Source organism: Puma concolor, chromosome C1, assembly GCF_028749965.1.
Source record: "Puma concolor isolate L17-30 chromosome C1, mPumCon1.1.hap2, whole genome shotgun sequence".
NCBI lineage: Eukaryota > Metazoa > Chordata > Mammalia > Carnivora > Felidae > Puma > Puma concolor.
Genome location: NC_141674.1, coordinates 17,910,852 through 17,937,139, shown reverse-complemented (window position 1 = coordinate 17,937,139; position 26,288 = coordinate 17,910,852). Strand labels below are relative to the sequence as shown.

Here is a 26,288-nt window from a genome sequence, read left to right as displayed (position 1 = left end):
CCCCAAAGCAAGGTGGGCATCCACTGGAGGACGCATGTTGGCTCCCTCGGGCCCCACTGCCCAATGTGGCCGCCCCTAAGGAAGCGGCTGTCCTCACCTCCCTCCTCCCTGTAGCCACGCCATCTGCCCCATATGATTTCGCGCTCCTGAGCTGTGGGAAAAATGACATGGTCATTGGGTGGAAGCCCCCCAAGCGTCGTGGAGGCGGCAAGATCCTGGGCTACTTCCTGGACCAGCACGACTCAGAGGAGCTGGACTGGCACCCGGTCAACCAGCAGCCCATCCCCACCCGGGTCTGCAAGGTAAGCCTGGAATGTGGCCACCGCCTCGTGTCCTGGCCTGTGCAGGTGGAGACCAGAGGTCACTGTTAGAGCTCCTGAAGCCAAGAAGGCCTCAGGTTCCCTGGACTCAATAATCTGGCTAATTTTCAAATGCAGACTCACTTGACCAACCTTGTTTAAGGCCCCAGGGACTTCCTGCTCTGACCTCCGTGCTGCCCCTGCCACACCCCTTTCCCTTTTGCCTCAGCCTTGGCTTTCACTGTCTGTTTCTGCTCTTCAAGATCAGTAACCTTCGTGAAGGCCACTTCTACGAGTTCCGTGCCCGGGCGGCAAACTGGGCAGGTGTTGGCGAGCTGTCGGCGCCCAGCAGCCTGTTTGAGTGCAAAGAGTGGACGATGCCCCAACCAGGTGAGGGGTCTAAAGATGCCGAAGCCCAGCACCTGCCTTCACCCCGTCCCCCAAATCCAACCAGTAGATGGGATGGGTGTCACCAAGCTTTCTGTGCATCCAAGCTTGCTCTGTTGGCCCCAGACCTCAGACCCCTGGTCCCTTCCACCAACAAACCCTATAATCTCTGACACAGACAGTCTTAACCTTACCTTAGAGGACCCCTGACCTTGGCCATCAACTGGCTCTGCACCCTCCGCATAAACTATCCCCTAGCTCAGCACACCATCTGAGCTCTGATTTTGGCCGCAGGCCAGTGTCAGACCCCAGAAGCACGCTGTTAAGGTGACTGACACCCTGCACGCCGTTCCCCACAACCCCGTTAACTTTCTCTCAGATGAGCCCCCACCTCCTCCCCAAGAAGGAAGGATCACAACCTTCCATCATGCTGTTCAGCTCAGTGCTGGTTTTTATTTTTAACTAAATGGTAGATAATTAGTATGCGTGATGCTTTAGACAGTAATTATGAACAACTGATATTTATTGGGTACTTACCATGTGTGGACAGATCCCACAAGTCATGCCATTCATGCTCACAGCAACACTAGATTATAATAATTACCATTATCTGTATTTTATAGATGAGGAGACAGGAACATAGGGGTTGAGGAACTTGAGCAGAGGCCCCAAAGCCTGAAGCTGGGGCCCGAACCCCGGGGATCTGACTCTGGGGGTCATGCCGTAGCCCCTACACTAATCATTGAAATAGCAAAGACATTAGAAGGGTTACTGCTGCCTGGGATAGGGAGGGAGAAGATCGTGGATGCTTCCGGAAGAAGTGATGCTGAGCACATTTTGAAAAGTTAACGCTCTCTCGGGCCCAGACCAAGACCAAGTTTGTCATGAAGCCAAGTCCTACCAGGTCCCCACTATGCCCAGAGCAGACGCTTCCAGATTGACAAGGTTGATGACAGATCTACCGGCTCGCTGCCTAGCTGGCTGGCTGGCCGACTCCTCCTCTACCCCACCTCCCACAGGCCCCCCGTATGACGTGCAGGCGTTCGAGGTGCGGGCCACCTCCCTGATGCTGAAGTGGGAGCCCCCCCTTTACACCGGGGCTGGGCCGGTCACAGGCTACCTCGTCAGTGTCCAGGAAGAAGGCTCTGAACAGTGGCAGCCAGTCACCCCAGACCGCATCTCTGGCACCCACCTGAGGGTGAGTCCCCTGCCCCTTCACCCCCTGCCCCACCCCGAGCCTTCCCTGCCACTGAACATAGCAGGACTACAGAACACCGGAGCTGGGATGACCCTCAGAGATCACTGCTCTCACTTAATGTCAGCACAGGACCAGAGATGGGGAGTCGCATACCCAGGGTCACACAGCAAGTTGGCAGTCTGACCCGCTGGCCGGTTGCCTTAAACTGCTCCAAGCTGGGCAGACTCCTCCCTAAACCCTCACTCACAGTCATCCAGGTATGTCAGCATTGGATAGGCCTTTTCCCTTGAGCCAGGAATTCTGCCCTGGGATTGGATTGCAGAGAAATAATTAAGCAAGTGCACAAAGACCTATACAGGCAAAAGTTGGAAACAACTTAAATGTCCATTGGTAGGGGGTTTGCTTAAATCAATCAGTGTATCCTTAGCGTGTAATCCTGTGCCAGGTAGTTGAAAGGCGATGATAGTTTAAGGAGTGACAATAGTACAAAAAATGAGGTGTACCTACATGTATGTACAGACATGAAAATAGATCCATCATCTGTGGCTAAGAAAAGCAGAATACAAAGTAGAATATTTATATGTTTGATAACATACTATGTATATATATAATATTATACATTAACAAACATATACATAGATATATATTTCTCTTTTTTTTTAATGTTTATTTTTCTTAGACAGAGTGCACATGGGGGAGGGGCAGAGAGAAGGAGACACAGCATCCAAAGCAGGCTCCAGGCTTCTGAGCTGTCAGCACAGAGCCCGAGGCAGGCCTCGAACCCACAGACCGCAAGATCATGACCTAAGCCAAAGTGGGATGCCTAGCCGACTGAGCCACCCAGGCGCCCCAGTATTTCCTAATTTAAATGAGAAACAAACTCTAAACTTTTTGGATAAATAAGAAATCTAGCAGAATCATTGGTTTTATTCACCTGTGATGGTCATTGGAACTTCCACCAACTGGCCAATATTGGACAGGCCAGAAAACAAAGTGTCAAGGAAGCGTTCTCAGTGGGCACAAATCACTGCCTTAGACAATCCGTCAGAATCCCAGACTTCCCGGTGCCTGAGGCTGTTTCCACACACCCAGCGCCCATCTCTGCAGCCACCAAGTCCCCCCGGGGCCTCCTGTGTTTGAGGAACATTTGTGAGGATAGTCCTGTGACGTGGACTAGATTCTATTTTCTGGAGCTCTAGGGAAAGGAGGAATGTGTCTTCCCCAACTCACTTTTCAAGACCACACATTAGCGTCCCATCAGTTAGCACCAAGAGAGAGGAAGGCACGTTCATGATGCCCCAAACAATGTGGAAAGAATGCGAAACTAACAAACGTGGCGCCTGTCGTGTTTCTACATGGTTTATGTGCATTTCAAAGCCCAAATGGAGTGTTACAGAATTGTTATTTCTGGTGCTCGCTTCGGCAGCACCTATACTAAAATTGGGACCATCAGAGAAGATGAGCAATGGTCCCAGCACGAGGACAACATGCAGATTGGCGAAGCCTTCCACGGGGATTCTCTGGCAAAGCGAGGCAGTGTAAAGGGACTTCTCTGGTCATCGTCCAAGAAACCTTGTGCAGTGTTAGATCTAGGATCGGCTTCCGCTGGAAAGTAAAGCCAGATTTGTTTTGGGGAAAAAAAAAAATTGTTATTTCTGGTCGTCTGTGGGGGTGGGACTGCCAGGAGAGCTTAACCCTTCATTTTACATTCTTCTCTATTGCTTTAATATTTTCCCAGCTAGTGTGTCTTTCTTTTAGAATCAAAACAGTTAAAACCTTTCATTTTGAAACAATAACCATAAGGCCACTGGAAACGAGCGGGGAGGACAGGCCTTGGCCAGTGGAATGCTCTGCGATTCTGCAGTTTCTGCCCCACGGGGTCAGGCCCCCTGCAGTAGAGTCGGCCAGCACCGAACAGCTGGTCCCAGAGAGCCACACGAGAGGGACGGTCCTTCTGCCTCCCCACGTAGCTTGGCCCAGGCCAGGCTGGGCAGGCCCTGGTGACTTGGCACCATTTTTGCATTGTGGGTGGTTGGCCGTTTACTGAACACCTCTTGGTGCCTTCTTAGTGCCAGGTCTGGAACCGGATCCTAGACGTAAAGAGCGAAATAAGCCGCGGTCTTTGGGCAGCAAGCAGTTACCTTACCGTGTATTGTATGATTGAGGGGGAGGCCCAAAGGGATTCTGGGGGTTCCAAGGAGGAAGGTAAGAGACCCTTCCTGGAGTCCTCAAATCTGCCTGAGCTGAGCTGAGTGGTCAAGGATGAATTGGCGTTGGCTAGACCAAGAACAAGGGGAGGGCTTTGCAGGCACAGGGCTCAGCAAGGACAAAGGCAGGAAGACGTGAAACGGGAAACCGATCAGGTGACTCTGGGCACCCGGAAGGAGTCATGGAGTGAAGGGGCCACACGGAACGGCAAGAACACAGAAGACACAGAAGGCTAGGGCCAGATTAGGAAGATGTTGCGCTAAGCATGCTAAGCATGATCAGACCAGCATCTTGGAAGGACTGGCAGAGGGGAAGTCTGGGAAGAAGGATCTAGAGTCAGGGACACCATTCGGGGAACTGTTGGACTAATCCAGGTGAGGAGAAATAAAGCCTCAATCAGGGCCACGGCTGGGACGTGGAGAAGAGTAGCCACGTTCAAGAAATGTTGGGGAAGTGTGAACTCAGTGATGAGAAGTGTAGGGCTCAAGAGAAAGATGTCAAAGATGATCCCCAGGCTTCTCTCTGGGGTGATGGATGGAGAAGAGATGGGGTGCTTTCTTGTTGAGGCGGGTGATGAGTTAAGTGGGCAGAATTCCACGTGTCACAGGCATGGGAAGTAATCCCAGTGCAGGAGCCCACTGCAGACTGGGACTCGGGAGAGTGGGGTGCTCCTGGCCTGCCCCCCACCCCAGGGAGAGTCTTTGCTGTCCTCAGTGCTCACCCTGGCCCACCCCTCCACCTCCCCCAGGTCTCTGGCTTGCAAGCGGGAAAGAGGTACAGGTTCCAGGTTCAGGCCGTGAATTCAGCGGGTCCGGGACAGCCATCCATGCCCACCGACCCCATACTCCTGGAAGACAAGCCAGGTAAGGGCAGGGGGAGGCGCAGGCACCACGAGGCCGGGCTGTGCCATCAGGGACAGGCAGAGGTGAGCGGAGGGTCAGGAGGAGCATGCAGATGTGCGGCAGGAAGGGCCCCCCTCCCACCGCCACCCTGCACATCATCCGGCTCCGCCTTTCCCTCTTGCCTGTTTCTCGCCCACTCCCCACTCCTGCTCATTTCTGTGGGACCCCAAGATACGAACATACGTTTGCTTCCTATTCGATGGGGTTTTCCATTCTTTCACGTGCCATATGCATAAACTCCCACAACTCCTCGTGGATATTTAACACCCAGCTCCATCCCAGATACCACACAAGGCTTTGTCGCTCTTGCAACCACAGCTCCCGAGGTCCCCTCCTGCCACACACGCCAGGTGCTACACTAGGTCCTCACACGGCCCGGCCCTCCCAACAGGCCCCTGGGTGAGGGATCATTGCCCCCACTCACAACTGATTCTGCCGTGGCTCAGAAGTTAACCGGTCCGGTCACGCAGCTAGCACATGACGGAGTCACTTATCTCTGTGGCCTATAAGCCACATTCTTTTTCCAGTCTTTCAATTCTCCGTTCATTCCACAAATATTTGGTGATGCCCACACTGCACTGGGGACACAGGGCCCCTGCCCTAGCATGGGGGAGGGGCCGGACGGATGTAAACAAGGAAAGGATTATGCGAAGGTGATGACTTAAAGGGGTGGTAAGTGCTGTAAAGGAAATGAACAGGGGGATGGGGTGGGGCGGGGCTTACTTTAGCCAGGGTGGTCAGGGAGGGCCTCTCTGAGGAGGTGTGACGTTAGAGCTGAGAAGGAGCTGATCACACAAGGCCTTGGAGACCCGGGCAAGGAGACTGGGGTTTATCATTTTATTCGAGCGCAAATGGGCAGCCGTGGAAAGGGTTAAGCAGGAAGGCGAGTGACTTGGGTTTATTGCTTCTCAACGTCTGGTGCCCTGCCTTGGGTCCTGCCCTCAGATGCCCGAGAGATCGAGGTTGGTGTGGATGAAGAGGGCTTTATCTACTTGGCTTTCGAAGCCCCCGAGGCCCCTGACTCGTCAGAGTTTCAGTGGTCCAAGGACTACAAGGGCCCGCCAGACCCCCAGAGGGTCAAGATCGAGGAGAAAGCTAACAAGTAAGTGAGGGCAGAGGGGCGGTGTAACTAGTCCACAGGTCCCAAAGGCTGTCAGGCGAGTGGGGAGAAGTTCAGGGGCAAGGCCACCGGGGGGGGGGGGGGGGGGGGGGGGAACTCACGATAGTGGGCCTGGCTGGGGCTGCTTGGTCTCTCACCAAGGACGCCGGCTGCCACCTTAGGTAGAAATGAGGGGACGATGCATTTAAGGGCAAAAATGGCAACATTCACTAAAGATTCTTCTTCTGCAAGGAATTGTGCTGCCAAGGAGACGCTAAGCACGTGGTTTCTAGCCTGGGTGCCAGCGGCTTGCTCTCGAAAGTTCTCTGGGCTCAGCGTCCTCACGTGTAAAAAGAGGGGTTGGGACCAGAGGTCAAACGTCCCCATGTCTCACTCGCCCACCCCCAGCAGCTCTGGCTTCGGCCCTGTCCAGATGATGGCTTGAGCCCTGGGGGGCAAGAGAGAGGGCAGTGTGGCCAGTAGGAAGACCCTGTGCCAGAAAGCCTGGCTAATGGGGCCATTGAAGGTGCCAGGCCAGAGCTACCCTGGGCAGGGCACTCCGGGGGGGGGGGGGGGGGGTAAGGAGGCGTGGCCAGGGGTGGGGCTGGGGTGCCGGGCTTGCAGTTCTCAGGCCTCCAGGGCACAAGGCTCCTCACCGAGTCTCTGCTCTCCTCTCTCCGCCAGGTCCAAGGTCATCCTGAAAGAGCCTGGCCTTGAGGATTTGGGCACCTACTCAGTAGTGGTCACCGATGCTGACGAAGACATCTCGGCCAGCCACACGCTGACTGAGGAAGGTAATGCCCCTGCCCCACTGCCACCTCCCCCAGAGAGACAGGCCCACATCAAGAGTCCCGAACACAAATGTCCCCAGAGGCTGGCAAGGAGCAACAAAAACTGATAAAGCAGCGATTTCCGGAGAAGTAGGCCGTCACCCACCCATTCAGTCAGCCAGTCCATTGACGCGTATCTGTGGAGCACCCGCCATACTCCAGACACTGTCCTGGGCACTGCGAACTCAACAGTCAAAAATCCCTGCTCGGCAGAGTTCACGTTCTTCTTGTCTCTCTTTCCCTTTTCTACTTTTGATACAAAGCAAAGGTACCAGAATTATTTCACCTCCTTCTGTCGCCCCAGAAATACCACAGTGCAGGGTGAGGGCAAATTGCAAATGGCCGCTGGTCTGAGGAACCAGGACGATAGGGAGCAGCGGGGACTGTGGCAAACCAGAGAGGGGATGCTGTGTCTCAAGGGTCAGCCACGTTTGATGGCTTAGACAGAACTGGAGCCAGTGCTGTTGACGGACAAGTCTCCGGCTCCGCTGTCCCCAGAGTACGAGGGGCGACGGGCCACCGTCTCCCCGGCTGAGCGCTTGCTCGTGAGGCCCTCTGATTTTGTTAAGATGCAGAAGCCACACAGGCTCGGGTTCCGAGTCCACTTCCAGAATCTGCCGGCTGCTTGAGGTGGAGCAAGCCACGTCGCCTCTCTGGACCTCGGTTGGCTCGTCTGCAAAGGGAGATTATAATCCCCGGGGCTGTCCCAGCAGAAACAATGTTATGCGGATACAGTCAGGTGATTGACTGTCTGCAAACGAAAGCCACGTTTGTTTTCACTTTGCCATGAGTCGAGACTCACCATACTCAGGGCTCTGGGGCTTACAAGGGAAAATGAAGTGTGGGCCCCACCCCGGCCACCAGTGGGCCTGTAGCGGTCAGAGGGGACAGTAGTGCTCACCCCACAGCGCTGTGTGAGGACGGGTGAGGGCACGCGGAGCCCGGCACAGGGTAAAACTTCCCCGAGGAGGTAGCATGCCTCAGGTGGCCTGCAACACTGTCCCTCACCCTCACCTCCTGTGTAGCGAGTGACTCCAGGCTGGGGGGGTGGGGGTCTCTTGGGACTTTCACCCAGCACGGGACGCTATAGGATGGCTCCCATGAACCCACTGGCCCCGGGCACTTCACTCTCCTTGTTTTGTTTTGTTTCTCCTTGCGCCTCCCGGTCCCAGAGTTGAACAAGCTGAAGAAGTTGAGCCATGAGATCAGAAACCCAGGTAGGCTGGGCCCTCGGGGGTGTCTGGAGCAGAGCTGACTGGGGCCCAGCAGAGGGGACAGAGGACGGGAGCATCACGGGGCTGCAGGGTTAGAGGCCTGGGGAGTCTGCGGTCCGCAAAGGAGAAAAGGGCGGCCAGCAGGGCGGGAAGGGAATGGAATGCAAAGGAGGGCAGAGTAGATGGCTTCGTCCTCTTGTAATTGTTATAATTGGCTCTTCCGTCCTGTGGACTTTGGATCATCTCAACCTCCGCCCTCTTCCGTTGCTTAGCAGTAGCGTGTGGTCCCCGGAGCAGGGGTCACACACCTGGGTGCACCTAGGAGTCACCCTGATAACTTTTAAAGCCCCAGTGTCCAGGCCGTGCCCTAGACAAATCAGAACCTCTGGGGCTGGAGCCAGACATTCGCCTTTTTAAAAATCCTCAGGGTGGGGCGCCTGGGTGGCTCGGTGGGTTAAGCCTCCGACTTCAGCTCAGGTCACGAGCTCGCGGTCTGTGAGTTCGAGCCCCGCGTCGGGCTCTGGGCTGATGGCTCAGAGCCTGGAGCCTGCTTCCGATTCTGTGTCTCCCTCTCTCTCTGCCCCTCCCCCATTCATGCTCTGTCTCTCTCTGTCTCAAAAATAAATAAACGTTAAAAAAAATTAAAAAAAAAATTTAAAAAATCCTCAGGGATCCCGTGCCCGGCCAGGGTGAGAACCATGGCCTCAGATCCCTAGGGAGACGGGACGCTTCTCTGAGATGAATTGCATCTAGAGGGACTGAATGTGGAAACCGTTCCCGGACCCCCATCCCAGCGGCGTGGCCCTCAGACTCTTGAAGCGCTTTGCCTGTTCAATGGCCAGGGTGTGCTCACGGTGGGGCTGGTCGGGAGTGGAGAGGGGAGACGGGTGCCCCACCGGGTGCCCCACCCACCCCCTTCGTGTCCTCCGCCTTCCAGTGATCAAGCTGATCTCTGGCTGGAACGTTGACATCCTCGAACAAGGAGAGGTGCGCCTGTGGCTGGAAGTGGAAAAGTTATCTCCCGCCGCTGAGCTGCATCTAATCTTCAACGAGAAGGAGATCTTCAGCTCACCGGTAACCGGGGGCTCAGACTTCTTAGGGGAGGTGCCCCCCCCCTCCCCCACCCCCCCCCCCCCCCCCCCCCCCCGTCCGGGACGCGGCGTCTGGCGGGGCCAACAGCACCCCCTAGTGGACATTTCAGGAACGGCCACATGCTTTGTCACAGCGATGAGATGGGGGTGGGGACACCTGGTGGCTAGGGCCCGCCAGTGCGAGAAACACTCCCACGGATAAAGACTCTCCATCCCCCCCCCCAACTTTTGATTGTCCTACTAGACATTCTTAAGATTAAAAACCTACATTCACGCTTACAGTTCTCTGAACCTAGACCCTCACCTTGTGATACAAAGTATTTGTGCAGTTTTAATATACACCGAATAGACAAGTTACTCCGTTAGCCACCTGACCCTACACTCTTTCGTTCATTTTCCTGTTCTTTTTTGTACAAAATGGCTTTTGATCTTTTTGCTTTACCGAACTTCTCTTAAATTCAAACCAGTTCATCATAAATCAGTGCAACAAGACAGATTATCACTGAGCATCTACTATTGAAATGCATATGATTTTTATTTCTTCTTCGCGTTACAGTTGTGGTATAAAAAAAAATCACGCCTGTCGATAGATTGTATTAGATTGAAGCATGAGTTGCCCACAGTCAACTGTTTTTACAAACATGGCAATTTCAGTCTCAGGAGAGATTCGATCATGCTGCCATATTGTTTGCAAATTGCATTTTCAGATGGCAAAGGGGGCATCAGACAATATGTGTTACAGAAAGGAGCACTGGTTCTGACAGAGGAGAATCTGCTCAGGGCTGGATGTCGGGACTCCTACCTGTGGGCTGTGTGCCCTTGGGCAGGCCTCTGCACCTCTCTGTGCCTCCGTTTCTGTATCTGTACAACGGGGCTGGTTGTCCCGGGATCAGAAGAAGCAAACGAGAAAATAGACATGAAAGTTCTACACAAAGATTAACAGCGACCTTGGCACATGGTAGAGGAAGTGTGGAAAAAGTCTGCCCTCTTGAGTGCATGGCATTGGGACTATTGGTTGTCCCTACAGAAAAATAAAACTATTCGTGAGATCGAGCCCCGCGTGTAGAGTGGGACTCTACACTTACAGTGTGCAGGGCCTGCTTCTGCTTCTCTCTCTGTCTGCCCCTCCCCTGCTTGCACTTGCTGTCTCTCAAAATAAACTTAGAAGAAAGGGCGGGGGAAGCACCTGGGCGGCTCAGTGGTTAAGCGTCCGACTTCCGCTCAGGCCATGATCTCACACTCCGTGAGTTTGAGCCCCGCATCCGGCTCTGTGCTGACAGCTCAGAGCCTGGAGCCTGCTTCCGATTCTGTGTCTCCCTCTCTCTCTGCCTCTCCCCTACTCACCCTCTGTCTCTTTCTCTCTCAAAAACATAAATAGACATTAAAAAAATTATAAAAAAAAAATAAAACTGGATGGCTCCCTCAAATCATACATACAAATAAGTCCAGAGAGAAGACAGTCCTAAATGTGGAAAATAAAACTTTTAAAAACTGTTAGAACGTGACAAAATGTAAATGAGTGTTAATTCTGGGTAGCAAGCACACAGGCATTTTTTATGTTATCCTTTAAACTTGTATGGGGATTTGTAGAAAATATGGCACAGGGGGTTTGGGCTTATTATTAATTGCCGTTAACTCAAGTACCCAAGACTCTCCTGTGCCCGCTGGGCCCCAGGGTGTTCCCAGGGCCGGTGTGACACAGCCCGGGTCTATAGGAGAAGCAGAGTTACCCAGGGCCTCCTCCCCAGTCTCTGAAGGCATCTAACTCTGCACATATCGCACCCCCCACCCCTTCAAGTCCAGGTACGCCCTGATTTGTGTCCCACAGTACCAATTCCCTGGGATAGGAAAAGGGCAAAAAAGATTCTCCGGCTTTATTCTCCCCAGAACCGCAAAATCAATTTTGACCGAGCGAAGGGCCTGGTGGAAGTGATCATCCAGAACTTGTCGGAGGATGACAAAGGATCCTATACTGCTCAGCTCCAGGATGGAAAAGCCAAAAACCAGATCACCCTGGCACTGGTGGATGACGGTCAGCGGCGCCCTGCCCGCCCCACACGCCCAACCTGGCCTCTCAGCTCCGGGGCCTGTGTCCATCCCCACGCTCCTCCCGGCTCACAACTCTTCCTCCCGATGTGTTCACAGATTTTGACAAACTTCTGCGGAAAGCGGACGCTAAGAGGAGAGACTGGAAGAGAAAACAGGGTAAGAACTGCTGGGGTGAAATTCAGAGGCCGTGGCCACCAAGCCAGCGGTCAGTGCTGGGGACCTGCTAGGGACCTGCGGGACGGGTGGGCTAACAGGTCCCTCAGCCCCACTGGGTCCCCGAGGGAGGGCCACTGCAATTCAATGCAGCTCTGTCCCGGTGCAAGAACAAGACACAGAGCAACACCCCTGAGGGTCAAGCCCAACCCTGAGAGTGACACCTGCTTAAATTTGGCGCACCAGGCACCTCTCCTGCCTCACCTCCGTCCCTGCCTTGGTGGCGGCAGAATCTGAGGGACCTGTGGTCTCTAGCTGCCCCTCCCCCGCGGGCTGCCCCCCATCTCACCACCAGGTGGCGCCCTGGCGGAGCCTGGAGCTCTGACGGTGGGCGTGTTTGTTTTGTGCTCGCAGGTCCCTATTTCGAGGAGCCCTTGCAGTGGAAGGTCACGGAGGACTGCCAAGTGCTGCTGACATGCAAGGCAAATCCCCGCCCCTGCCTCCAGCCCTGCCCCCCCCTCCCCAGTGCGGGGAGCATGTGGCTCGTCCCCCCCAGCCCGGTGGCTGTCCTTGCCGCTTTCCCAAATTCCTGTGCTTGGCTGATCCCGAGGAGAAGTAGCCCCAGGAGGACCAATGTAACTAGAAAACAAAGCTACTCCCTGGAAGAGCCCCAGGAGCCAAATTAGTGGGGGTCCCACCAGCCTTCAGCTAGATCTCCCAGCTGTTCCAGGAAGGGGTTCTGTGGGGCCAGGGGGGCCAGGAGCAAGTGAGGGGTCTATATATGGAGGGGGATTCCCTAATGTTTGTTAGTAGCCTTGCCAGACCCTGTGCTCAGCACCCATCTGCCTCACAATCATCTGTGAGACAGGCGTGGGTTGGAGGACAAGTAGAGAAACAGCTCAAGACCACGGGGTAGGAGGTGAAGTCTGGAGCGTGGTTTTAAATTTTTTTTTTTCAACGTTTATTTATTTTTGGGACAGAGAGAGACAGAGCATGAATGGGGGAGGGGCAGAGAGAGAGGGGGACACAGAATCGGAAACAGGCTCCAGGCTCTGAGCCATCAGCCCAGAGCCCGACGCGGGGCTCGAACTCACGGACCGCGAGATCGTGACCTGGCTGAAGTCGGACGTTTAACCGGCTGCGCCACCCAGGCGCCCCTGGAGCGCGGTTTTAACGCAGTCTGACTCCAAGGGTGGTGCTCCTTCTCAGCACCCTGCAGCCTCTTTAGATGCCCGGAGAAGGGTAGGATCTGTAAGACGCACAGACGCTTACAAGGAAACATAGAGGAGAGAAGAGATCAAATCCAGAGTGTGGAGCGAGCAGAGGACATGCGGCGTGAAGGGAGGACTAGTTGAGATCCAAGAAGGAATTAGCTACGAGCGAGTATGGGGGTGAGGGAGACGCAAGTTTGTGGGGGGAAAAAAAGAGAGGGAGAGATCTGATGAGTTGAGTTCTTACTTAAAAAGAGAAAGCCTGAGAGAGCCTCTTCATTCCCTGCCTCCCTCAGGCAACCAACACCAAGAAGGAAACCTGCTTCCAGTGGTTCTTCCAGAAGAAAGAGACACCGGACGGTCAGTACGACCCACAGACTGGAGTGGGAATCCTGTGCATCGAGGAGGTAGGTGCAACCCCAGGTCTCACACCCTCCAGGCAGCACCAGGAGCACTGGGCACGCAGTCAAGAGCACTGGGCACGGAGTCAGGAGCGGGGCTGGGACCAGGATGAGGCCAGTGAGACACTCACTTCGAGCACAGAATTTAAGGGGCACTAAAAACTCAGCAATCAAGATAAATAACATTTCACGCAGTATTTTTTGAACCAAAATTAATGCAAGGAAAAAAAAAGTCCACGGAGGGGAAAATAGAAGCATTTTAAGTAAAGGCAGGAACAGCGATACTAATATTTCCTTTTGTTTGGATTGCATTTCTGGCCCCGCCACTAGCAGTGTGACCTTGGGCTAGTCATTGTCCTCTGAGCTCAGCGTTCGTCTGTAACATGAATGGGTCAGAAGGGACGCTCAGTCAAAGATTTGTTCCTGCCCCGACCGAGAGTGTAGGATTCAGGGCCGGAAGGCGATCGCTATGTGAGGCGGGTCTGGGCAGAGCAGAGCAGGCCTGAGGCTTCGTTCTCCAGCCCACTTGGCCTTCAGAGGGTGGGTGGCCTGGTTAAGATGGAAACACAAGGCCTGTGCTCAAACCTTCGATGCTTCTCTGCCCTGCGGCTGGTTTCTGTGGCCTCACGGGGTGCCACGGAGGAGTGGAGCAAATGTGAGTTTGCTGACCAGGAAGGGAACAATGACTTCAGGGTCTTTCCCCAAATCCCGGCCAGGATGATGCCACAACCGGCCTTTGTCGCCACAGCGCAAGCTCCTGGCACAGGGCTCGGTGGCAAGTAGGCGCTTCGTAGCTCGCGAGGCTTGTTGTAATAATCAGTTGGATTATCTTTGGCTTTCTGGCTTCCAAAGAGTTACCGCCCTTTGTAGCGACAGCCCATGGCCAGGGCGAGGATTATGCCACCATCTTACAGGCGAGTAAATGGAGGCTCCGAGGGGTTAAGTGCAAAGACACAATCACCCTCCCCCGCCCCCGGTTTAGCTGGGACTTTGGAGCCTCCACTGGGGGAGGAGGGGGCCAAGCAGGAGAGGTCTGTTGGGGTTCAGCTCTCCAATCCCCAGGTTAAGGGTTGTCTCTGCCTTGGATTCTGCCTCAAAACACACTATGGAGAGATGGTCGGAGTGGGAGAGACCCTTTGAGGGGGGACAGGGAAGCAGATAGTTCTCCCAGGGCCCGAAGGAGATGCTGTGCAAGGAGAGGTCACTTGTGACAGCTGGACCTTGCTTCAGGAGCCCAACCCAGGCTCTTGCTTTGCTGAGTGTCAGTTCGGCCTTATTTGGGGTTGACGAGCACGCGCCAGAAAGGAGCCCCTTGTCCTGGCCAAAAGATAGCACGCTTCCTTCTGGAGAAGTGCAGAGGGGTCCCTCCAGCCGGGGCCTCCAGGGAGCAGGGCAGCTCAGGTAACCCTGCAAAGAGAGGTCCTCATGTCCTTCTCGGTGCAGCTGCCTGTGAATCTAAAGGTGGGGTGTCTGCTTCTGCCCTCAGTTCCCCCCCCACCTCCCGCTACCTGCCCCCCGGCCCAGACCAGCCCTGAACTTGGAATCAAAGAGCTCCAGAGGTAGAAGAAACCTTAGAAATCACCCATTCCAGATGGGTAAACTGAGGCCCAGAGAGAAGAAGAGTTTTTGCCTGCGATCACACAGAGAGTTAGGGGCAGGCCTGGAGCCCAGGCTGATTGGCACTCCTTCCAGAACCTATGCCAACACCCTCATTCTCTCATGCTTCTTTCCAGCTGTCCAAAGAGGACAAGGGAATTTATAGAGCAACGGTTTCTGACAATCGAGGGGAGGATGACACCATACTGGACCTCACAGGTGAAGGTAGGAGCTGGCGATGTGAGAGATGGGCCAGGAGGACCCAGGGATCACACAGAACCACAAGATGTGATACGACCTGTAGGGTAAAATTTTATGAGATCACCATATCACTTGGGGCAATAGAGAAGCTAAGGGACCTGCCCAAGGCTGCACAGCGGGCGGGTGGCAGGGACCTGGTCTGCGATACCGAAATCCGGGTTCTCTGCAGCATACCGCCGTGAGCCTAGGCTTCGAGACCCGAAGCCGGAGTTCACCCCTCCACCCCCTACCGAGCCCCAGGCTCAGTCAACCATCAGGCTGGTTGACTCAGCCTCCAAGAAAATTGTCAGGCTGCCCTATTTGTCCTCCGTCCGTGGTGCCCCCCGTCCCATCAATCTGTGCCCCAGATCCAAGCCAGTGAGGGGACATCCTGTGGAGCTCCCTGTACCCTGAGCTGTTCATGAGGTCCACCAGGCTTTCCCAGGGACGTGCCTACCCCTGGCACATCCCTCGAAGGACCCTATGTCAGCTGACCATCTCTCTGTCTCCCTCCAGCCCTGGATGCCATCTACACTGAGCTGGGCAGGATTGGTGGTAAGCAAGCCCCCCCACCCTTTTTTCAGCCCTGTTCTGATGCCAAATAGCCTCCAACGCACCTCCAGCCAGCCTTGGCTGCCAGGCACAGGTTTAGTTTCCAACCTCAAAGATCGACGGAGAAGTCCGTACCTCCTCACAATGCTGCATTTCCCCCGCCGCACGTGTAGAGCAGGGTGGGGGAGCTGGCTGGCACCCAGATGTGCTGCCCAAAGGGCTTTGGCCTTCTCCTTTGCCTCCCCAGCCCTCTCTGCAACCCCGCTGAAAATCCAGGGAACCGAAGAGGGGATCCGGATCTTCAGCAAGGTCAAGTACTACAATATCCAGTACATGAAAACCACCTGGTTCCACAAGTAAGTTGGCCTTTCCCTAGAGCCCTAGCCCAGCTCTGGGGGTGGGGGAGTAGAGGGTGGGGGAGGACAGACAGCATCTGTCCCAGAGCCCAATCCCACGGGGGTGGCAGAGACAGGGTCTCTCACTAGTCACGCTGTGCACAGAGAATCAGGGATAGGGAAGAGCAATGAAAGGTACAGAAGGGAGGTTCCCCAGGGAAGGTAGGAACCCTGGTGGTAAACCCATTTTTCTAGCACATCCATGGCCACAGAAGCATCATTGTCTTCGAGAAGCATCTTGGAAGGATGCAGAATGAGGGAGGACCAGATGGTCGGGTGGGTCACGGCGCCTTTGTGGGTCTTTGCAGCCTTGGCAAACTCAGGCAGCCAGGCTGAGGGGATAGGTGCAGGCAGAGGGATGTGTGGGGCTGACAACGGACTGCGTGCCAGGGCCAGAAGGCAGGATGGGTAAGTTACCCACAGAAACTCAGCCGGGAGCTAAGGGACTGCAGACAGTTTGAGAGCATTATTTTCCCGGTGCTGCTTACCATTTGCATGCCTCAGCCTTGTGGAGCAGACATTGCTGCACTCATCCTATGGAGAAGGCTAGACTGACTTGGTCAAGTTTGTCAAATGAGTGAGAGTCAAAGCCAAGGGCTCCTTTCCTAGCCAGAGTTTCTGAGCCCTGTGACCAGGTCCACAGGTGTCACTTCTGCAACACAACATTGAGGACATGGACCGGGCATCTCCAGGAATGAAATACAAGTAAAGAAGGGAAGGAGTCGATATGGTTTTTAAGGACTAGGGAAGGATGATGGTGGGAAGACACGCTGGGAGGGTTTAAGCTGAGGAAAATGAAGAGGTGAGGAAGTGATCCCCGGGGGTGGAGGACGTGGGGATCACTGACCCCAGAGCCCCGTTTCTTTAAGGTCCCAGGCTGAAGGACACATCACAAATACAGACTCAGCACTGGAACATGGTTGATGTGCCATGAATTTGCTGAATGAATGAATGAACGAATAAATGAATGAATGATGGATGGTCAGCCCACAGATCTGGAAACAAAACCCCAGGAGAGGAGTTTGCGGGGGCGGGGGGGGGGGGGTGCCTGTAGACCCCTAGCCAGCCAGCACTGACGAGCAGGGCAGCACTGACGGGCTGAGCCGTGTTCAACATTTCTTTGCCCTCATATCCAGAGAAAAACGCCTGGAGAGTGGTGATCGGGTGAGGGCTGGCACCACCCTGGATGAGATCTGGCTCCACATCCTGGACCCCAAGGACTCAGACAAGGGCAAATACACCCTGGAGATAGCCGCCGGGAAGGATACCCGGCAGCTCTCAACTGATCTCTCGGGACAAGGTGAGCTGTCCATCCGTCTGTCTGCAGAGAAACCTGTTTAGAAAATCCTGTGGTCTTTTGGGGGCAGGGGACTCCCATCTCGCCACCCAATCCTGGCACTGCCCCGAGAGAACACAGGGATGGGAAGACGGTGGAGGAACAGGCAGCGCTAAGCCCTGTAACCTGCAGGTCACAGGGGCCGAGGCTCTGACGCTCCCCCCCTCCCCCACCTCCCTCTCTTTCCTTCCGGCAGCTTTTGACGACGCCTTGGCTGAGCACCAGAGGCTGAAGTAAGTGCCCCCTGCATTTCTTGTGTGAACCATCGGCCCCTTGGGGTCTGGCACGAGCTGGGTACAGGACCCCTTCCTGGGAGCCTCAGCCAGCTCTGCCTTTCCCTCATCGCCCCCTCACCCCCACCCCGGGCAGGCCTGTCCTTTAACAAATGGAACTCAAGCCTTTTCCCCATGTCTGTTTTTCAGAGCCTTGGCCATCATCGAGAAGAGTAAGTCCACTCGTATTTCTGTTATTTTCACGTCTGAGTTTGGGGCAGCTTCCCGTGAGTTCGTGCCTCCTGGCAGGGCTCTGAGGTCCCAGCTGCCCATGGGGTCTGTGTGGCTGTGGGCGGCAGGGACACGACGGCAGATGGATGGGTAAGGGGTCCACGGACGCCTGATGTGTGGGTGTGGACTGAGCAGGTGCAGCAGCCGGGGCCTGAAAGGCAGGGATAGACAGGAGGGAGGCTGGGCGGGCTTTCCGGGTGAGGGGTGAGGGCCGGGGAGGGGACGGCCTTAAAGCCGAAGCTGGTTCTGCCTGTTGGGGCACTGGGGCCTCCTGCAGCCCAGGACACAGCCCCAACCCCAGAGGGACGTGAATTGGCCTCTGAGCAGCAAGGATGCCACCACCAAGTCCACACACGTTACCTTCATCAGGTGACCCCGGCCCGTTCCTCCTCCCCAGTTCTGGAGGGGGAGGGGCACCTCACTGTCACCTTCAGGCACCACCGGTCATAAGGGTGACTTCAAGTCAATAACAGAAGCACAGCGTGTCCCTGTCTTCTGTTTGTGAAGGCAAAGAAACACATAATACAGACTTAAAGATTTCTACCCGAAATGATGAAAATAGAGAAAAGAAACATTGCTTAAAAATAAAACCCCTGCTCTGTGGAACCTGATCCCGGGAAGCAGCTGGCAGGAAAGCATTCATCACCGGGGGTCTCTCTTTTCCCTTCCAGATCGTGCCAAGGTGGTGAGGGGCTTGCCAGATGTAGCCACCATCATGGAAGATAAGGTACTGACGAGCCCCCGCCCGTGGCCCGCAGTCCCTCGCTATGCCCCCTCTCATATCCATTACAGATCTTGATACAAGGTAGCACCGTGGATTCAAGAGCCGAAGGAGCCGGATCCACCCGAGTCTGGCCAAGTGACCACAGTTACTGGGCACGTGTAGTATAAAGGAGAGACACTGAGCCTAGTGTCGGGCCCGTGGGGGTGCTCACCCCACCTCTCTGGGTGGCCCTGGGCGTCACAGCCTTCTGTCAGCGAACTTCTGTTTCCATAGTTCTACTTGGTGATCCCTAAAAGCCCCTCTAGACCCGAAAATACCCAAGTCTAGTGTTCTAGAAAATGATCGTTAATGTTTTCATGGTGCTTACTTTGTGCCACGCACTATTCCGTTACGTGCACATACTTCAGTCTGTTTAACCATCAAGGCACCACATGAAACGGGATTATTCCTAGTCCCTCTTTGTAGCTGAGGAAACTGAAGCCCAGAGAGGTTAAGGGACTCTCCTAAGGTTACACGGCTCGAAGGGGCAGGGCTGAGATTCAGAGTCTGCATGTGTGCCCAGCTCCCCACTGAGTGTTTGACTGTTAAACTGTAGCGCTCTGTGTTAGAGCTTGTTCAAGGAATTTCAGGGGCGCCTGGCTGAGTGAGTGTCCAATTCCTGATTCTGCCTCAGGTCATGGTCTCAAAGTTGAGACATCAAGCCCCACGCTGATTCATTCTCTCCCTCTCTCTCTCTCTCTCTCCCTCTCCCCCTCTCCCTCCCCCCCAAAACAAATAAATCAACATTTAAAAACAAAAAGAAGTTTCAAAGCCAACTCATAAATCTTTGTATTAAAGCAGTATAGTCTTCTTTACATGGTAAAATCCTAACGGCAGATATGCAACAAAAAACAATAAAGCAAAATTCAGGCCAATCTGGGGCAGATTTGCTAGGGTAACAATGGTCTGAAATTCCAACAGGTAAATGTGCCTGTAGAAAACTTGAGGTATGAAGGATGCGGAATTAAAATACATTGCCTCTCCCATTTTACTGTTATCCTTTTAGGGGTCACAAGAGAACACATGTAATACATTTATCACCAAGAGAAACGTATTGGGAGCTCTCCGGTGGGGCGGGGGGGGGGGGGATAGTGAAGATGAACGCCAAGTGTTAGTATGGGGAGGCCAGACTGAGTGTTCCCTTCCTGTGCTTTCCACCAGACCCTGTGCCTGACCTGTGTCATCTCGGGAGACCCCACCCCTGAAATCTCTTGGCTGAAGAACGACCAGCCTGTCACCTTCCTTGACCACTACCACATGGAGGTGAAGGGGTCGGAGGTCACCATCACCATCGAAAGAGTCAACAGTGAGGACAGCGGGCGTTACGGCGTCTTCGTCAAGAACAAGTATGGCTCCGAGACGGGCCAGGTCACCATCAGCGTGTTTAAACACGGGGAGGAGGCCAAGGTGCTAGAGACAATGAGAGAGCGTGTTCAGAGACAGCCTGAGGCCTAGTGTGCATGGCCCGGGAGGGTCAACCCGTGGGTCACAGCCTGGCACAGGCCCCTGGGCCGGGCAGGGGGGAAGGGGACAGGGTGGAACCCAGGACGGGGGGGGGGGGGGGGGGTGAGTGCAGTGGGTACACTAAAGCGCAGAGGCCAAGACCTTGCTGGGGTCCCGAGGGGTCTCGGGGTAGCGAGATGGGCACTGGACTTGGAGTGGAGAATTACACACAAGACCCCACTCCAAGTCCAAACTCGCCGTGCACCTTGCCTATCTCATCTGCTAAATGGGAACTCCTACTCCGAGGGATTGTTTATGAAAACGCTTTATGGTTGTCACAACCGGGGGCGTCTGTTGGCATCTAGTAGGTAGAGGCCAAGGACGCTGCTAAACCACAGCCGCCCCCCCCCCCACCACATACAATTATCAGACCCCAAAGGACAGTGGTGCCAAGGTTCATGAGTCCTGCCATAAACCCATAGATCGCCACGTCCCCCCTTAGGGGTCTATAGTTTCAATTCACTGAAGTTCAACAAACACTCTTCTGAGGTCCCTATGTGCCAGGCTGAGAATATCCCAGGAAACACAAAGATAGTTGAGATGCAGGCCCTGCCCTCGAGGCTTTAGCCCAGCAGGAGAGACAGACCTGGATATAAAAGACTCCAGGACAAGGCAGAGAAGGATGACAAAACAGATCCAAAGAAAGTGCCCCCAGAGGTCAGAGGAGGGAGATAGGTGTTCGTCCCAGTGGGGGAAGGTGGGCTTTAAAACACCTTCACAGGACTAGCGGAATTGGAGTTGGACACTGGAAAGTGAGTCCAATTTGGCCACGGTATTGAGAGGAGGACATTTCAGGATGACGCTGCCTCGGTGGCCTTGGCCTCCAGGCTGGAGAGATGGAGAACCTCGGGACCTCCTCCAGCTTGGGGCCTCTGCCTGGCGCGGCCCATACTGGTTGGCCTTGTCGGCTGGACCTCAGCACAGAGCCGGTCGTGTCGCCGCGCTCCAATCTCCTTCTTTTTTAAAAATGAGGTGTGGAGGGAGTGGGGTTTATAAAATGATAGATGAGATGCTTGTTGTAATATTTTGGAAAAACCCTGAAAATGATAGAGGAGAAAATAAAAATCATCAACACTCCCAACAGCAGGAGATAACTCCCGCCTCCGATTTCTGAAATGGCTCCTGAAGTTCAGGATGAAACGAATCACCCCTCCACCCACTACCTACACATGCACGCAGGGTGGCTTAACTTATACCCCCCCCCCCCAGAGGCTCGCGTTCCAGGCTCCGTGGTGCGATCAGAATGGGTGTTCGGCAAGGGGAACGGGGGGGGGGGGGGGGGGATGGGGTGTAGGGGGAACGCGACTGTCCCTGGCTGAGAACGAATATCTTGTGCGGATCTTGGAGGCAAACACGCCCGGGCTTGAAACCACAGGCTGGCCATGTGCCCTTGGGCGATTCTTTCCCTTTCTCTGGGCCTCTCTCTGCATCCCATCTGTAACACGAGAAAGCTGAAAGATCACTTTTGAAGGCCTTCTGGCTGACACTAAGAGTTGTATTACCTCCCAGAACTTAACTCCCTTTGGCTTGGCTTTCCCCGTGACTGGTGGAAGAGAAGGCTGTATGCTAGCCCCTGCTCCCGCTCTTGTACTTGGAGCGGGGACTTGGGTTCTTTCACGTGTCACTGCAAAATGTCACCTGCTTCAAAGAAATCAGAAAGCACAGTGTCCATGCACTTTCTGCTTAGAGCTGTGACAGCCTCACATTTGCTCATGTATGTCCTGGGTCATGACACAAAGCACTTCTCCTTCACGAGATCATCCCAACACAGGGAGGAGGTAGGCGGAGATCACGATGGTCGCACGCACACCACGCTTCAGGGGCGCCCGGGTGGCTCAGTCGGTTAAGCGCCCGACTTCGGCTCCAATCATGATCTCGCGGTTCGTGAGTTCGAGCCCCACGTCGGGCTCTGTGCGGACCGCTCAGAGCCTGGAGCCTACTTCAGATTCTATGTCTCCCCCTCTCTCTACCCCTCCCCTGCGTGCTCCTCTCTCTCTCTCTCTCTCTCTCTCTCTCTCTCAAAAAATAAACATTTAAAAATTTTAAAAATAACCACTTTAAAGATTATGAAGCATTCTCATACCTCATTGCTAATCAGATCAAATGGGACAGCATCCTAGGCTCCATTTTCCCACACCGGGCAAATGAGAGCCCAAATGGTAAATGGCAGAGTCAGGACAAGAACAAGAGTCCCTGGGTCCTGGTCCAGAGGACGTTCTGCTCTGCCACACTGCCCTTGAGCAATGTCCAAACCGCTGGCTTTCACCGTCTTCTACCCTTCCCAGTGGCCTCTGCTCCTGCCCCAGCCTAGACTGCTCTCAGCGCCTGCTTCCTGGATCCCTCTGGCTCCTCCTTAGTTACGATTCCCTCTTGCTCCTTATTATTCTTTTAATGGCTCTTCCTGGGAAACATCTGTTGGTCTAGCCTGATCCCTGGTACCCTATGTGGGACTCAGAGAGGCAGAGCTTCATCCGTCTTATCTGACGGAGCCCATCAGCAAACACGTGATCCCAGCATCCCCCAGGAGCCTTCGGTGGGTCTCCCAACGTGCCAGACTTCCAGGGAGCAGTGGGGTCCCCCTTTATCCCCCCACCAGCCACCATCCCCTACACCTATTCGGTCATCTTTCACATACCGGCCTTGGGTGCAATCCTTGGCCTGAAGCATTAAGAGCTGTAAACAGGGAGGGGCACCCGGGTGGCTTGGTTGAGCGTCCAGCTTCGGTTCAGGTCATGATCTTGTGGTTTGTGAGTTTGAGCCCCGCGTCGGGCTCTGTGCTAACAGCTCAGAGCCTGGAGCCTGGAACTCTGTCTCCCTCTCTCTCTGCCCCTCCCCTGCTCATTCCCTCTCTCTCTCTCTCTCTCTCAAAAATAAACATTAAAAAAACTTTTATTTTTAAGAGCTGTAAACAGGGAGAGCATAGGCAGCAAGGGCCCTAAAGAGAAATGACTGCCCATTATTACAATTAACCTCTCCCCACTTGGCCTCAGCCACCACGCCAGTCAGATGCTTTCAATACCTTAAAATCTCCAAATCACTTCCAGCAACTTGGGTGACATTTTCATGCCAAAAATACTTTCAGAAGCCACACTCCCCAGATGTCTCTAGCTAGAGGAAGCCAGATATTTTCAGCATTTGAGAAAAGTATAAATCTTGAGGCCAGAGGAGTTTCAGCAAAGGAGTGGCCTGGGTTGGAGGGAAAGCAAATTGCACAGCCTGGAAGGAATGTGTCCCTCCTGGGCCCCTTCAATGTCATTGGGCTGGCTGAGGTTCATGTCACTGCTTCCCATGTGAGCAGATCTAAAGAAAGAGAAACACGAGGTCACCCAGAAGCCTTTGTATTCCAATTATAGACATGTTCATGATAAAATGAACCTTTGGGTTTGCTTTAAAATACTCCGGTTTTGGGGAATGCAAGCTGGTGCAGCCACTCTGGAAAACAGTCTGGAGGTTCCTCGAAAAACTAAAAATAGAACTACCCTACGACCCAGCAATTGCACTACTAGGCATTGATCCACGGGATACGGGTGTGCTGTTTCGAAGGGACACATGCACCCCCGTGTTTATAGCCACACTATCGACAATAGCCAAAGTATGGAAAGAGCCCAAATGTCCATCGACGGATGAATGGATAAAGAAGATGTGGGGTATATATACAATGGAGTATTACTCGGCAGTCAAAAAGAATGAAATCTTGCCATTTGCAACTACGTGGATGGAACTGGAAGGTATTATGCTTAGTGAAATTAGAGAAAGACAAAAATCATATGGCTTCACTCATATGAGGACTGTAGGAGACAAAACAGATGAACATAAGGGAAGGGAAACAATATAAAAACAGGAAGGGGGACCAAACAGAAGAGACTCATAAATATGGCGAACAAACTGAGGGTTCCTGGAGGGGCTGTGGGAGGGGGGATGGGCTAAATGGGTAAAGGGCACTAAGGAATCTACTCCTGAAATCATTGTTGCACTATAGGCTCACTAATTTGGATGTGAGTTTTAAAAAAGTGAAAACTAAAGCTAAAACTAAAAAATAAAATAAAATCCTCCAGTTTTGTCTTGTTGTAAGTGGAAGGAGGAAGATAAATGAAAAAGTTGGCAAAGCGATGATTCTTGAAGTTGGGTGCTAGGCACATGCAGTTCAATTCCCATTCTCTCTGCTTTTGTTTATGTTTGAAACGTGTCATGATAAAACTCTTTAAAGGCTCCACGAGAAATAAATCCTCAGCTGACTTTTCACCTGGAGTCATACCAAGTTATTTATCCAGCTACTCAGGCAAGGGTATTCAATACAGGGTAATGAGCAGAGCTCCTCTCTTGCAGGCAGTTTGTAACAGCCCGTTATTTTTCGATCACGCTAGAGCTAGGGGTAACATAGATGCACTACAAGAAATAATTCTCAAGTAATAGCTGTAGTTGAAAAAAATTGCACATCCAGGGGCGCCTGGGTGGCTCAGCTGGTTAAGCCTCCGACTTCCGCTCAGGTCACGATCTCACGGTCTGTGGGTTTGCGCCCCGCATCAGGCTCTGTGCTGACAGCTCAGAGCCCGGAGCCTGCTCCGGATTCTATGTCTCCCTCTCTCTCTCTGCCCCTCCCCTGCTCGTGCTCTCTCTCTCTCTCTCTCTCTAAAAAATAAACATTAAACATCTTTTTAAAAAATTGCACATGCCCATGATTCATCTGCTCTGCATTCATTCAACACAGTCTTTACTGAGCCTGCGGCGTGGCAGGAACATACAAAATTAAAGCTCGGTGCCATCTTCTGAGACCCAGCTTTGCTTTAGTCTGTGTGACTTAATTATTTAACCTTCCTGCATCTCCTCTGGAAAAGGTGGCTGCTGTGAGCATTAGGTGAAGGGATGCTTGCCGAGTAACTAGCACAGTGTCTAATTTGGAGGAGGGAAAGGGGGGTGGCGGGTCACAGTCTGCTGGGTGGGACAATAGATGGGTCAGTCCAGCTCCCACAGAATTCAACAGTTGCTTCTGCACGTTTGTGACTGATGACAATACAGATGCTTTCTGTACTCACAAGGGATTTCTAAAGTAGTGTCTGTTGTATTTCTTGTCAATGATAAAAATTATAGAGGCTGGTCATTGAAAAGTTGGACAAGACTGAAAAGAACCACAAAAAGAAGGAAAAAGGTCCATAAGCCCACCAACCAGAAATAAGCAGCGTAAAAGACACTGTTTATTAACATAACAGATATCCTTACTCCTTCCCCATTGCAGCCTCCACTCTGGAGACTTGGAAGCTAAATATTCCCCGTCCCGGGCTTCCTTGTAGATGGGGGACAGCCACAGGACCCAATTCTGGTCAAAGAGACCTAAGCAAAAATCTGCTGGGGCACCTCAATGGGCTCTAGATGTATCTGATAAAAGGGACAGAGACTGCAGGCTACTCCCCTTCTTCCTTCCTGCCTCAAATGTAGACGTGATGCCTGGAGCTGTGGCAGCCATCTTGTGACCATAAAGAAAAAAAAAAAAATCACAGGGTGCCATACCTAACATCACCACACTGCTAACTCCACTTCCTCAAACCTCTAGACGGCTTATAAGAGAAAAATAAACTCCTCTGTGTTTAAGGCACCATACATCAGGATTTGAGTTCCTTAGAGCTGAAAGCCTTCCCAATTCACATACCATTTGTTAATATTTTTTTGGTATCTTTCCTGCTAGTCTTAACAGAGTTGGGAAATCTTATGATTTTACATCCTGGGCTTTTCATATGCCATTACGTTGTGAGGATTTTTTCACATTATCAAAAAGCACTCTAAAACCCCATATTTGTGTTTATCCATCATGTAGTTATGTGTCATTCCCATATTTCCATATCATGGAAACTATTTCAATTTTCCCTCTTATAAATAAAATTCGGATGGACATCCTTATGTATAAATCTTTGCCTACATCTCTAAAAGATTTAAGACAGATTCTAGAAGAGGAATTGCTTGGTCAAAGAGCATAAGTTATTGGATCAAAAACAGACTAGCCACACGGCAAGGATGCAAGCCAGCAAACAGTGATGGTACCCAGGGCCTTCCCCTCAGGGGCACAGGTTAGAAGTTAGTTGATCAGCCAACACATGTTTTTATTGAGCAGCTATTTCACTCCAGGCGATGTGCTAGGTGCTATCAATACGGTGATGAACAAACCAGACAAGGAGCCTGCCCGCGTGGGAAATGCCGTTTAACAGATGGCTATCCAAGGAGATGGTAGCTGGGTTTTTGTGGGCTTTGTTTTTCAATGTCTATTTATTTTTGAGAGAAACAGAGTGCAGTAAGGGAGGGGCAGAGAGGGAAGGACATACTGAATCCTAAGCAGGCGCCAGGCTCCGACCTGTCAGCACAGAGCTCG

At 53.1% G+C, this 26,288-nt stretch overlaps 1 protein-coding gene and 1 non-coding gene across 5 annotated transcripts in view; both read left to right on the top strand.

Annotated features, from left to right (window-relative positions):
* Positions 1–21,024, top strand: part of MYOM3 (myomesin 3) — a 49,247-nt gene extending 28,223 nt beyond the window's left edge. For all 4 annotated transcript variants that reach the window (XM_086716036.1, XM_086716035.1, XM_086716037.1 and 1 more), the window contains 20 exons: positions 115–302; positions 563–689; positions 1,706–1,884; positions 4,841–4,955; positions 5,940–6,096; positions 6,778–6,887; positions 8,096–8,140; positions 9,075–9,211; positions 11,116–11,260; positions 11,374–11,433; positions 11,845–11,912; positions 12,938–13,048; positions 14,776–14,863; positions 15,395–15,433; positions 15,678–15,786; positions 16,962–17,125; positions 17,358–17,394; positions 17,584–17,606; positions 18,336–18,391; positions 19,589–21,024. In XM_086716036.1, the coding sequence (XP_086572162.1) occupies positions 115–302; positions 563–689; positions 1,706–1,884; positions 4,841–4,955; positions 5,940–6,096; positions 6,778–6,887; positions 8,096–8,140; positions 9,075–9,211; positions 11,116–11,260; positions 11,374–11,433; positions 11,845–11,912; positions 12,938–13,048; positions 14,776–14,863; positions 15,395–15,433; positions 15,678–15,786; positions 16,962–17,125; positions 17,358–17,394; positions 17,584–17,606; positions 18,336–18,391; positions 19,589–19,882 (2,252 nt within the window). In that variant the 3' untranslated portion in view covers positions 19,883–21,024. The remainder of the gene's footprint in view (positions 1–114; positions 303–562; positions 690–1,705; positions 1,885–4,840; positions 4,956–5,939; positions 6,097–6,777; positions 6,888–8,095; positions 8,141–9,074; positions 9,212–11,115; positions 11,261–11,373; positions 11,434–11,844; positions 11,913–12,937; positions 13,049–14,775; positions 14,864–15,394; positions 15,434–15,677; positions 15,787–16,961; positions 17,126–17,357; positions 17,395–17,583; positions 17,607–18,335; positions 18,392–19,588) is intronic.
* On the top strand, positions 3,295–3,401 carry LOC112849116 (U6 spliceosomal RNA). Its single transcript, XR_003222549.1, has one exon. It is a non-coding gene; the product is annotated as a U6 spliceosomal RNA (small nuclear RNA).
* Positions 21,025–26,288: the final 5,264 nt, after the last annotated feature.